The 13,998-nt window shown below is 41.7% G+C and overlaps 1 protein-coding gene across 3 annotated transcripts; it reads left to right on the top strand.

Annotated features, from left to right (window-relative positions):
* Nucleotides 1-752: 752 nt before the first annotated feature.
* Nucleotides 753-13,698, top strand: LOC122772281 (SHC-transforming protein 4-like). Of its 3 annotated transcripts, none has more exons than XM_044030179.1 (13): nt 753-917; nt 1,564-2,075; nt 3,120-3,190; nt 5,129-5,189; nt 5,867-5,986; nt 6,103-6,156; nt 8,130-8,181; nt 8,320-8,446; nt 9,152-9,341; nt 9,623-9,701; nt 9,959-10,055; nt 10,319-10,466; nt 13,068-13,698. In XM_044030179.1, the coding sequence occupies exons 2-13, from the start codon at nt 1,566-1,568 to the stop codon at nt 13,194-13,196; spliced, it is 1,638 nt and encodes a 545-aa protein (XP_043886114.1). In that variant the 5' UTR covers nt 753-917; nt 1,564-1,565; the 3' UTR covers nt 13,197-13,698. The 3 variants fall into 3 exon arrangements, with proteins under 3 accessions (XP_043886114.1, XP_043886115.1, XP_043886113.1); XM_044030180.1 differs by having other exon boundaries at nt 9,152-9,345; nt 9,612-9,701; nt 9,989-10,055; XM_044030178.1 differs by having other exon boundaries at nt 9,152-9,345; nt 9,612-9,701.
* The last annotated feature ends 300 nt before the right edge of the window (nt 13,699-13,998 follow it).

Raw genomic sequence — 13,998 nt, 5'->3', positions numbered from 1 at the left:
GGTCCCACATTGCAGTTCCACTGAATGGCCACAGGGAGGCGACAAAGCTCATTGTTTCATGCACCCAGGCTTCATCTCATCTTTTCAATCACATCCAGATCATCTTTTTAAAGGAGCACTTTTGTGAAAAAATAAATGTCACTTCAAGTCCAAAAATGACCTCTTTACTATTCTCGTTTCTTGTACATATGTGGAAACGTGAACAATTTTATTTATTTTATTTTAATCAGGAATAAGTGCAGGATGTAAAAACATGTTGCTATCAGGAGGAAATGCAAAAAGGTTCCATTTAGGTCTCCTTCCGCTTGTGTGCTTCTTACAGGTGATTTGAATATGACATGCAAACAGGTTTACTGTCGACTGAATAAATCTCATCTAATCTCATTTAATACAAATAGTAATAATGACTAACTTAACATTTTTTCAAGGGGGGGAATGAGCAAATCTGGTGTTGGAAGAGAAGAGAGAAATGGAGCACTCATGAAGTGTACTGGCTCTACTTCAGTGTATTAAAAGTGTGTGTGTGTGTGTGTGTGTGTGTGTGCAGCATGAGTCACCCTGCCCGCCTGTGATTGGATGTTAGTCTGTGGGTGTGGGGGTGGGTGAGTGAGGGGGCTGTGTGTCAATCTCTCCTCCACTCCATTCACACATTGAGCCGCGTGCACCTTCACAGACAGACAGAGGGAGTGAGCGAGAGCCTCTCATTCATAAAAAAGAGAGAGGGAGGGAGAGAGGGAGGGGGGGAGAGAAAGTTCATTCATAAAAGCTGCACAATTGTGCTCTGCCTCACAGAGGAGATACAAGTGGATGTGGAGGAGAAGCAGATCTCAGAGGGAAAAGTGTCATGTCCTCAGCATGAGTGGAGTGGACCAGACTGGACTTTAGGCTACACACAGGACGTCCACTGTCACACGCTGGTGAGTACGATCTGGTGTGAAGAAGATGATAATCTGACCTCAGACGATCCAGATCAGATGATTCACCAGAACCATCATTGTATGTCTGTGTGTGTGTGTGTGAGATCCACGTCATAGCTGATGATGAGGTTATAATCGCAGACTTAGATGTTGGGTGCGGCGGATCAGTGGTAGAGCGGGTTGTCTTTCAAATGGAGGGTTGTTGTTTGATCCCCTGCTCTACGCTATACATACATGTGTTTCCCAATTTGCAATTAATATCAAAGACGGAGAAATTTAAGATGTAACAATAATAATGTTGACAACTGTAATTAAAATACTATATAACATACTATAACAGTATCCAACATACTATACCAAGTATATAACATACTATAACAGTATATAACAAACTGTATTTATTCTGGAAACTGTCTATAATGTACATTCTATTTTAACTTTTTATATGTCTTTCTATATTGTACTTTTATTTATTTATCTTTATCTTTACTGTCTTTGCTGCTGTGACAATGTAAATGTGCCCAGTGCATGATATAAAGGAATATCTTATCTTATCTTAAGTGGTGGGCCACATGTAATCTGCAGTGAAATGATTACTACTGCATGTAGTATATCTGACTTGGACTCTTTCATCCTCTACTTGCAGGCATGCTGAAACGCACCAAATACAGTCGCCTGCGCAACGATTCTCTCACATCTCTGGAGGATCAGCCTCAGAAGATGCCGCCCCAGAGGATGGAACTGGACTTTGACTCGGATTTGACGCCTTCACACCACGGCTCGTCCACGCTGAGGGACTTCATCCCCCGTGTGGCCAACATCCGACTCCAAAGTCCCGTCTCTCTGCGTGGCCTGACGGGACACAGAAACACAGCTGGGGCCAGAACCAAGGGTGGACACACGGACAGATGCTTTGCAGGGACAGAGTGGGGGTCAGGACATCATCAGAGGATTTGTAGCCAGCCTTGCCTTCATGTGCCACTGTGTGCAGGTCAGAGCCTCACTCATGTGGCTCTGTGCTGCACAAAAAGACCCATCACCCTGCATCGCATGACCAGCCTCCCCTGGATCCCCGGGTGTCCTCCCTGCTGCTCCCAGGACACGCGTGATGATGCAGGCGTGAGACAAGCAAACAGAGCAGTCCACCATGACATCAAGGTACAAACACTCTCATCACAACAAGGCATGAATACACAAGTTTCGGTTCACACGCCTTAAAAAAACATCATACTGACGCTAAATCCATAACTGCCTCATTAGAACCAGGTTTTGGTCTCCATGAGGACTACTCTTCTTAGAACACAGCATTGACTTCCATTCATTTGAACATCCTAAACATAGCATTATCCCTTTATTCTAATCTTAACACACAGGTTTGTGCAGCTATTCTTATCAGGACATTGGACTAACTTCCATTTATTTGGGCAGCTGAAATAAACCCTTAAGCCGAACCACAATCACTTAATGCCTCAACGACAATTCAAATCTTACTCCTACATTTCACCATTAACTTAGAAATGAGATTATGTGTCATTAGAACCAGGCTTTGGTCCAAAACAAGCTCAGTGTTTGTCCCTGAAAAAAAGGTCCAAAAGAGGAAACAGATCCAGGTACACACACACACACACACACACACACACACACTCCTGCCTTCTTCCTGTGTTCACTTCTCACCATTACACTCACTTTCATACGTTCACCCTCCCACTCAGACTGAGCTTCCTGTGTAGGCAGTAGTGACTCATCCTGGCTTTCTGCTCTTCTCTACATCTACTCTGCTCGCTTGTGTGTGTGTGTGTGTGTGTGTGTGTGTGTGTGTGTGTGTGCGTGTGTGTGTGTGTGCATGTGTGTATCCGGTATCAGTAGAGTCCATGCCATCCTAACCGGAGCCGTGTGTGCGCATGAGTGATCAGGAGCAGGGGCCCGCGAGCTGATGGGGATGAGAATGGACATTGTGACTGTCCTCAATGAACACACACACACACACACACACACACACACACGTGTGTCTGGTCTGCCTCCAGCTACAGTTGCAGAATAGAAATGGAAATTGGAACATACTCTGTTTTACACCCACTCTTACTGTACATGATGGGCCTTTAAGACTTTGTTACACTGACTGTTTCTAAACCTGAATTATTTAACACTTTTAAATCAGTTAAGAACTGGTCTGTGTGTGTGTGTTTTGTTGTGTATTTTTAGTACATGGGCAGTGTGGAGGTGACCCAGTCCATGAGGAACCTGGACTTTGAGACGAGGATGCAAGTCACACGGTAATTTTTCACTGTGTCACCAAGATTCTTTCTTTTTATAATCTTTATTTACCGAACATTTATCAAAACAACTTAAAAAGTCCCTTTTATGTTCTGTCATGAACTCTTTAACACAGAACATAAAATCAGGCAAAAGGAAGAAAATAAAACTAACAAATTAAAAATAAAATAAAGAAAAATAACTGAAAACCAATAAAAACTGATTAAATAAACAGTGAGGAACCAGATTGATTAAATCAATCTCAGAAATATCAAAATGATAGAGCTTGCAATAGAGCTTGTTTGTTTTGATTTGGAGCTATAAGTGGTGGGCCGCATGAAATCGACTGTAGGGTCACATGTGGCCCACGGGCCCCAACTTTGACACCTGCGCTTTCAGTGGAAAACACTGACTCTAAGTCAGACATAAGGAAAATACGTTGGGATGGGTTTAAAACAGGCCACAGAATTACTGAAAGTACTGTACATACATTTGTGTAGAATGAGCAGCAAACTGCTGAGAACAAAACTATGTCTGGATGAACTGATGTTGGGGAGAGGAAACACTGATTGAACGGATAATTTGATCATATTTTTAACCAATCAACATCCATTCATTCCTAATTATGTGCACTAATTAGCATTTGACTGTCACAGGAGGAGCTGAAGCTCACACGGGCCAGGAGGCAGAGGGTAAGACGGTCAGTGAGCCAGTGAAGACATGTGTGGCTTATTTTAACAAAATATTTCAAAGGGAACATCAAATTAAATGGATTACGTTTCATAAATGGGGGTTCTTTCTCCTCGTCATTTGATATTGACATCCTCGTAAAGATGCCAATACACTGGCGGACACAGCGTCTTCTGTCCACAACATCACCAGATGAAGAAAATCACATTAGAGGAATTTCCTGCTGATGATCTTCCATAGACTCATAATATGAGAGGGGGGGGGAGAGAGAGAGAGGGAGAGAGAGAGAGAGAGAGAGAGATTTGTTTTCCAGGAGAAGAAAAACTCTCTTCAGTGCAGGGGTCACATTGGGGGTCAGTTATTTAAATAAAATAAAATTAAATTTACATTTTGGCCAATAATTAATTGTAGTTTTGAAATTGTACTTTTTTGTTGTTGTTTTTACAAAATTGAAGGCATTTTTTTGTCACCTTTTTGACTGAGAAATAGACACAAACGTGTAAATAAGAACAGCATGTGGCTCATCATATGGTTCTTCTGACCTTTCTGCCAAGTGTCAGCTCACAAAAGACAAACATGTAACTTAAAAAGTGATATTTAGGTCCGAATTTTTTAATTCAATTAACTTTAGGACATTTTAAAAAAGGTAAATGTACGGTGTTACAGACAATAAACGTTCTTTAGAACGGGATATCACGAGAATTTGTCTAAGAAATCTCTTCAAGAAATAGCTTGTAACAGATCATGACTGTACTTTGTATTTAATTATATTTATTATAATTTACTTTCCAGTATAAACATTTAACTTATTTTTTTATATATTAAAAACAAACAATAACCTTGTCAAAGACATTTGTGAGACTCTGTGAGTTTGTTTTGCAGAATTATTGACATGCTACAAGGGGGCATGAACCCTGTTGCTGGAAATAACTGGACCAAAACATAATTTTATTAAAAGTAGTTGAAGCAAACATGGACCTCACCCAGTTTTTCTCAGAATCATAAATGGCTTTATTGAGCCAATTATGAGTGCACATTCAACGACTCCAGTTTTCTATGACTCCTTGTTCTTTTTTTTTTCACAACCAAGACATCATCGCTGAGAAAATAAATGTAAGATTAGTGAAGAGAGGTTATAATAAAGCAATGATGGAGGAGTATTTGAATCTATGACATTGTGGATTGATGGCTTGTAGGAAGAAACTGTTGCTGAATCACTCACTAATATGTAATTGTGCGTGTGTGTGTTTGTGTGTGTGTGTGTGCAGAGAAGCGATCAGCAGGATTTGTGAAAGGACTTCTGCCAAGACAGCAGCGCAAAGTAAAAGGGTATGTGACACAAACACACGCAGACACACAAAAACTCTTACAGATGACATGTCATAGACATAATGCATTCCCCAACACCTCAACCATCACAACTCAGTGCCTAACCCTTACACTAACCCTAACCTAAACCCAATTCTAACCCTGAAAAATCACTTTAATGTTGTGGGTCCTGAGCCAAAATGTCCCCACAAGGTTAAAGACAGGTATTCATGTTTTGTTGGACCTCACAAAGATATAAATACAAGTACACACACAACTAAATGCCTTACCCTAGTGTTAACCATAACCAGTTAATGCCTAACCCTAACCTTAATCTAACCACAATTCAAATCTTAGCCTCATTCGGACCAGGTTTTGGTCTCCATGAGGACTACTGGTCCTGACAAGGTGCAATGTGCTTAACAGGCAACAAATACAAGTACACTCATAGACATAGACATATACCCTAACCTTAACCTTCACAACTAAGTGCCTAACCAAAACCCTTACCCTAGCTCTAAAACCAAGTCAGTTAAAGTTGTGTGGACCAGCCAAAATGTCCTCACAAGGTCAAAATGTCCTCACAAAGATAGGTTTGTTTGACAACTGGTCCAAACAGCCTACTAAAGACATGTACACACACACACACACACACACACACACACAGCCAGATGAACTGACGCCTGTGTCCTCCTCAGTCTGTGGACCGGGGATCGTCTTCTGTCCTCGGTCATGTCAACCTTCAGTTCTCCGGGCGCAGGATTGTGCTCACTGTCTCCACAGACAGCGTGACTGTGATCGCTGCCTCGTCCTTACAGGTGATACCTCACACAACACTTTAGGCCAATCAATAATTGTGAAATGTCTGAATTATTGAGCCGTTGATTGTGTTTCCTCCCCTTCTTCTCCTCCTCCTCCTCCTCCTCCTCCTCAGAAGATTGCCCACCACCCAATGCAGGCCATTTCCTTTGCCTCAGGAGGAGAAACAGTAAGTGTATGTCATCAAATGATTCACATGTACAAACATGTTCATGGGTGTACTGGGAGACAAACAGGAAACTACACACACACACAAGCACATTGGATGATTTAATTTAGTTTGATTACTTCTTGGTTTCCTGCCATTCCTGGCAGATTTAATTATTTCCTAGAACAACTTTTGATGTTTCCAGGGTTATAGTTTATCATACTATAAGACATTTCTGAAATCTCTGTCTCAGTTTCTCTTTTTTTTTTTCATGGCACAAGTTAAATTTAGAAAAGCAAAAGCAACGTATAGGTTTGGAAAAAATTGTAAATTGAATTTTGGCTCTGCAACACTTTGAGCAATCAATTTCATGCCGCCCGTCTTTTAATTGTATTATCAATTTGTAATGACTCATTTCTGTATGTTTTTTTCTGTAATTAATACATTTGGCATCATAAATACATTTATATTGTGAACTATTTATCATTCCTCATCAAAACAAACTGTTTTGAAAGATATTTTAAAAAGTGTTTCAGAAACAAACTCTACAAACTCAAGCGTTGAGCCTTTATTAGTATAAAACTTGTTATAGAGTCAGATAGTATAGTTTCTTTAACGGGTTAACTGCAAGTAAAAACTATTTTCACACAAAATAAATAAAAATGCAAAAAAGATCTTTTAAGTCTGTTCATTTTAGTGTACATTCCCTCACTGCACACCCTCGTTTTAGAGACTCTAGTCCATGCTTTTATAACATCAGGAAGAAAGAAACCACATCCCACATCACAACTGTTTTGCTCCTCCCTCCACTGGCTTCCTATTCGTTTTAGGATTGATTTTAAAATGTTATTGTTGGTTTTTAAAGCTCTCTGGAAACACAACAGATATAGAGCGATAATAAAGGCAGACGGCTCTATACTCTTGAACTTTGACTAAAAGTTCCAAGAAGACGGGGCAGAAACAGTTAAATGGTAAGTTTATTTGCAAGAGGAAGGCTATAGGAGCAGAAATAGGTTTTGTCCAGAGGGGGAAATCCCGGGGAGAGTTTGAGTTTAGTACATTTAAAAGAAGAATCTGTGAGAGCAGAAAGATCAGGAGCTGAGTTCACGAGGTCAGTCTGGAGATCAGTGTCTGAGGATCAGAGCAGCCCAACATACGATAACAGAATTACTATCATGAACAGGAAGGTTTAAATTAAAAAAGGCTGAAGCATGGGCTCTTTGGCAGGGGCTGATTGCGAGATTAAGTGCAGCTGGTGGTGCTCTGTCACACCTGTAACACGTTACATCATCACATTTTTAACGTTCAACAATTGGAGGCAGTAGTGGATTGACAACTCCTGTGGAGATGTAAAATCACTCATTTTCTCTACGGACTCGTAATCAACAAGGCAAGCAAACAAACTCTAAAGACAGGAGTGTCAAACTCATTTTAATACAGCGCAATTTGATTTAATTAAGTATCTTTATTAAATGATATTTCATTAAATGTAAAGCATTCCAGCTGAGCTCCATGTGACATTTGAAAGGTTTAGCTTCACAACAAAGTGTGTAATTACATATCATCCATCAACATCGATAATGATTAACAAATGAACAAATTAACAAGGAGTGCAAATACTGACTGGATACTTACATATAAAATGTCAGAATATTGCTATGTACTGTATATTACCTGCTATAAAAGTTAGTATTTCTTAAAAACCTGTCATACATACTGTATTTTACAGCTATTTAAAGAACTTAATTACAAAACTGAAAATTAAAAAGGTATTTGTATTCAATGAATGACCTTTCACGTTCACCTGCAGTACCATCTAAGCCCACTGGGGACCTCTTCACACACTTTGGTTTAGATGATACGACAAAAAGTTAGCAGAATTTGTACAGACACAGCAAACTGACAAATCACACCACACATTATTGTATTTACTGTTGGCACTATTAAATTAATTATACATTGCATTTTTTTTAAAAGTGTATTTATTTTTAAAGGACATGGCAGATTACATTGCTTATGTTGCCAAGGACGTCACCAGTCACCGAGGTAAAAGAACAATTTCTGTGCTCTCTCTCAAAGATTATGATCATTATTATTATTATTATTATTATTATAGATAAAATAATGTTGGCACTGTCAGCATTATGGAGACAAAAGCTTTCTCTCTCTCTCTCTCTGTGTCAGCGTGTCACATCCTGGAGTGTCCCCAGGGTCGGGCCTGCGAGGTCATCAACAGCATAGGTCAAGCCTTTGACGCTCGTTTCCGACAACTTCTCCTTCACGCACCGACACTTCTCTCCACTAATCCCAGGTTGTCCCTCAGCTTATTACACTGCAACGCTAATGTTTACATTTCATCCATCCGATCACATCAGATATACAAGATAGCACATCTCTAAAGGACTTTTTGAGGGTTAAGACCTGGCTTTAGAGTTATGGTTAAGGGGCCTGGGAATACATTATGTATATTATGGTCCTCACTATGAATGCTACGCAAACTTGTATTTGTAAGGACCAAACAACTTTTAAACCTAAGGAAGTGGGGACATTTTGAGAAAGTGAGGACATTTTGGCTGGTCCACACGTTCTGTCACTTTTTTAGGGTTCAGACCTGGTTTTAGGTTTTAAGTTTGAATTGGATTTAGGTTAGGGTAAAGGGTTGGGATTAAAGTAAGGGTTAGGCTCAGGGGCTAGGAAACACACACTACAAATGCTGCACATACGTGTGTGTGTGTGTGTTTTCTTGTATTTGTAGCTTTGTGAGGACCAAACAACTTAAACCTAAGGAAGTGGTGGACATTTTGGCTGGCCCACTCGTTCTGTCAACCCTCAAAAGGACTTCATGAGGGTTATGACCTGGTTTTAGGTTTAGAGTTAGAATTGGGTTTAGGTTTTAAAGTAGGGTTAGGCTAAGGGGCTAGGGAATGCACTATGTATATTACGGTCCTCTGTGTGTGTGTGGCGGTCATGTGAGCAGAGGCAGCGAGGTTAACATCATGTCACTTGCTGGTTGCAGGGCAGCAGCGAGACTCACTCACAGATGGAGCACAGAGGAAACATTAACAGACCAGAAGGCCAAACATGAAGGTCAAGTCAGTGAGAGATGCAGCTACTATAATGCCATCCCAGGAAAGATGCCACCTCCTGGTGGAATGGAGGACCTGCGTACGACAAGGGAGGAGGACACACATGCTGACACACAGGAGGTGTGTAAGTATTTCAGATACATGCATGTAAGCATTTGATAATAAGTGACACTGTGACATCATTATTGCAATTATTATTTAGAAGCTCATAGATGAGTTGTGATATTTGAAAATTTAGTGTTTCTTTTTCCCTAATGGGAGGAACTTGTTCTTTTCTTTGCCCTTGGGATTTTATTGTAGGCTAATGAAAATGAAAGAGCAATGTGTACAGCACACACACACATGCACAGATTCAAAGATCCATCTTGTTGTGTGTATGACTCATTCTAGTGCTGTTACAGATTTGTTTGCCTCAGCCTGTTTCTGTGTCACTGTATGAGAACTGCTCCATCACAGAAGAAACTACAGCTCCACCTGCAGGTACAAAACAGCAGCACATTGTGTAGTTATTTATTTATACACTTATTCATTTGCCATTTACTCACACTTTCATGTAGTATCTATGTGTAGCATTTTTTCTGTGTGTGTGTCCTTGAGGATAAGGGTGTCCTTTTTCTCTGCAGCATTGTACATATATTTAGTGAGTGTCCATGGACTGCAAGGTCAGGTCCAGTGATCCTGTCTGCAGTCTACCTCTGCTGACCTGTAATACTCTCCCTGTTTTGTGGTTCCACTAGACTCAGTGATATGTGAGGTCAGAGCGGTAGAGTGCACCCCTCTCTGTGAGTCACCAACCCAGGACCTAATCCAGCGGGAAAGCTGGTTCCATGGCCGGTGAGTAATCAACTCTTCTGCTCCCGCTGATATAATACTCTCATTTTCAGGACTCGTGATTCTGCTCAGTCTTGAGCATTGGCTGCATTTGGACTCACATGCACACATCATACTTGGAACATGCTTTCCATCTGTCCAAGCATAAATTGCCCTAAAACACTGCCTACACTAAGCCACTGTCATACACAGTCAATTACCAATTTTAACGTGTCCAACTGCCTAATGTCTTAACTTTCTCAGTAAGATTGTGTCTTTCACCACAGGTTGGGAAGAAAGCAGGCAGAGTCACTCCTCACCTGCAGTGGGGATTTCCTGGTCAGAGAGAGCAGCTCTGCCTCTGGTCAGTATGTTCTCAGTGGTATGGAGGGAGCCAACGTGCGCCACCTACTGCTGATTGATCCACACGGACAGGTAACAGTGTCTGGAGTTTTCAGTTTTTCCCAATTTTACACACGTCCACACACACAGACCTCTGAAAATGTGAAGCTCATGTATCAACATTTCAGTGACTTCAAACTGCAAAACTCTAACCCAGTTTTATTGATCTCACTCACATATCGTTATAAATCTGCCCCCTGATTACGTTAATTTAAGTTAGTCTCACTCATGTTGTTACACCTTTGTACCTCTGTACTTCTTTGTGCTTAAATAAGTGAAATTACTGTCAAAAGTAAAAAACAGGTGTCAGGTCTGTTGTGTAGGACTAGATGTTGCTATCCTTCAACCAAAATAAAAAAATAATAATAATATAAATGACCAATGGCACTCAATTGAGTGATGGCATCCATTGGGTTGTTAAGTGGGCGCCCTCCTTCTTGGGTGTTTCGCTGATAGCCCTCGACACCTCCAGAGGGTTCATCAGTGAATCCCAGCATCCCAGGTTCACTCCCTAGATGCTATCAACTCATTTGAAGACCCAGGCAAAGTCCTTCCTCTTCATCCACAGTCACTGGCTGCCCTTCTCAGCAACCCTGGAGAGGTCTTTTACTGCCTACCAATGGGCCTTCCCTCGCTCTCCCATCTCCCTAAGGAGCCTGGATGTTGAGGTGGCTATGAACCCTCTGCAGCCTACTTCCACTGGGCGTACGTTTGCTTTCCAGCCTTGTTGTTGGGAGCGTCGGCTGCAAGTTCAGTGTACCTCAGCTTCTTGCGTTTGTTGATGTACACAAGCTTGAGTGAGGCGGACCACAGAACAAGGTCTGGTCGCAAGTTGGTAGATGCGATCTCAGCTGGGAAGCAGAGCTTCGCGCTCAAGTCGGCCAACAGCTTCCAGTCCCGTGCTCTGCCCAGCTGCCCAGTGTCTGGTCTTATGGTGGTGAGGCTTGATTGCCCCTCGCCCTCGCAGACGAATGGTGTTGATCACCAACAGGATGGTGTGAACCTAACCTGGCTTAGGTTTGCAGGAGAAGGTAGGACATCGTAGGCAGCCCTGATGGTAAAGCTTGCCTTGAATGCCTCCATCTCCCACAGCTCTTTCCAGGAGCTCTTCCTCTTCTCCACTCCTTTCCATGCCATCCACTGCCCTTGTTTTGCTTGTGCCACTGCTTGTGCGCACCTTCCCGCTTCCTCTTCTCGACATACCTCCTGTACCACCAGCTTGCATCTCTCAGATGGAGTGGCCTTGTTCCACGCTGGTGTACTGGCCCCGAGGCCAAGACCACTCCTGCCGTCCTGCACTCGGCCCACGATGTCCCTGTGTCTAAGATGTCCCTGTGTCTAAGTGTTGCCTTTGCCTGCTCAGTTGCAGCCAATGGGGTCCACTTCCTCCCGGTGGCCAAGATGGGGGCGGTTTGGGCTCCAAATGGATCGATTGAGTCCAGTAGCATCTGCACAGCTGCACAGCAGTCACTGATTGACCAGGTGATCAGGTCTGTTGTATAGGACTAGATGTTGCTATCCCTCAACCGAAATAAAAAACAAACAAAAAAAACATACAAATAAATGACCAATGGCACAAAGATATTCAATTGAGTGATGGCATCCATTGGGTTGTCAAGTGGGCTCCCTCCTTCTTGGGTGTTTCGCTGATAGCCCACAACGCCTTTGAGGGTTCAGCAGTGAATCCCAGCGTCCTTCCTCTTTTAATGCCTGCCGATGGGCCTTCCCTCGCACTCCCATCTCCCTAAGCAGCCTGGATGTTGAGGTGGCTACGAACCCTCTGCAGCCTACTTCCACTGGGCGTACGCTTTCCAGCCTTGTTGCAGTTTGAAGTCGCAGTGACTTCAAAACTCTAAGACAGTTTTATTGATCTCATATTGTTCTAAAGCTGCAATATTTGTTCAACACCAACAAAAATGGCAACCTGATTACGTTACGTTAAGTAAGTCTCACTCATGTTGTTACACTTTTGTACCTCTGTACTTATTTTCTTTGTGCTTACATAAGTGAAATTACTGTCAACAGTAAAAAAATTTAAAAATATGTAAATGTGGTACTGCAAATGCTATTTTAGGACAAAAAGTAATAATCCACCAAACAGGGACAAGGCAATATTTCCACACACCTGCATTAGAAAATGTAACATGGATTATCGATAGAGGAATTATATGCACATCCCCTTTCTCATTTTCCCTCAAAACTGTATTAGTAGACATTGATTTTTACAGATATTATTATGTCAGGAACTGTCCATAATTATGTGTAAGTGTCATCTACAGGTTGGCCATCAGGTGGTGCTGACAGAAAAGCTCATTTTAGAACACTTTAGAAGAACAATTATTCAACACTTTTGACAAATCTGCACGTAAACATGAAGGTTCTACACAGAGAACAAACATTCCATTTTCATTAGTTATGGAGCAACATGAATACTATATCACAATTACAAGAGATAGACTAATACACTTAATTGTCAATTAGGAAATTAAAAGAAACTAAAAGTTGCAGTTGCAGCTGAGGTGCAGCAATGATGATCATTGTATTTTTGTTCAAACGCAGTGGCAAACAGGGTGCTCAACGAGTGCTTAACCAGTGCTTAACCAGTGCTGTCGTCTGTGTCTCCTGTGTGAACAGGTGCGGACCCGGGATCAGGTGTTCCTGAGTATCGGTCACCTGGTGCGTTTCCACATGGAGAACCAGACGCCCATTATTTCCGGAGGCAGTGAGCTGCGTCTGAAGCAGCCGATCCTGCAGCATCACTAACTGTCACATATACACTGTGCATACTGTACATCAGCCAAGACAAAAAAAATTAAAACTTTTTAACGTATTTATTTCCTTTATACACGCAAAGACATCCCTTTTTTTGGATCATGTTATTATTTGACCATTAAAACCCAAAGGATTTGTACATATGCAGTAAATAATAATTAGTTTGTCACGTTGTGTACATGGCGCCTTAGTGTCCTGTGATGAGAGCAGACCTGCTGCTCTTTATCCGGCTAAATTTTCTGGTGTTCACTGAGGAAAACGCCCTGAATGTTGAATGGCGGCTTGTACGTGTTTAAGTTGTCTTGTTCGTCTACAGTTTGTTCTTGATGTTTGTTCCCATTAGGTTTGTCTGACCTTTGGAGGAAAAACTACTTTCTCTGTTACAGAATTCTCTTGTGAGACAGATTTTACGCACACGTCGTCCCAGATAAGCTACTGAATATGCAAATACTTTTTGCAGTTAAATACATCGTCACTTCTTTGACACAATGAATTGCTGGACTTTTGTCATTTCTTCACAATCCCTGGATTATCCAGGCACTTTTAGTTTTTAGTTTGTATATCTTCCTCATGTGTGTGTTGTACCTAGTTAACTCCCCCGTTGATTGTCTGCCCTGCCCTAATGTGATTCACCTGTGTCCTATCTGTGTCTCACCTGTGTCTGATTGTCTCCTAGTGTATTTAGTCTCTGTGTCTGCAACCAGTCAGTTGGTTTGTTTGTTCCATGTCGTGTTTCAGTTCTTTCTGGGTTTGCGCTGGGTTTTTAATGCTCTTATTTTCGTGTCTGTTCCCC

Source organism: Solea senegalensis, linkage group LG7 (genome assembly GCF_019176455.1).
Source record: "Solea senegalensis isolate Sse05_10M linkage group LG7, IFAPA_SoseM_1, whole genome shotgun sequence".
Lineage (NCBI taxonomy): Eukaryota > Metazoa > Chordata > Actinopteri > Pleuronectiformes > Soleidae > Solea > Solea senegalensis.
The sequence above is the reverse complement of the archived record's forward strand: the minus strand, read 5'-3'. Positions and strand labels throughout refer to the sequence as shown.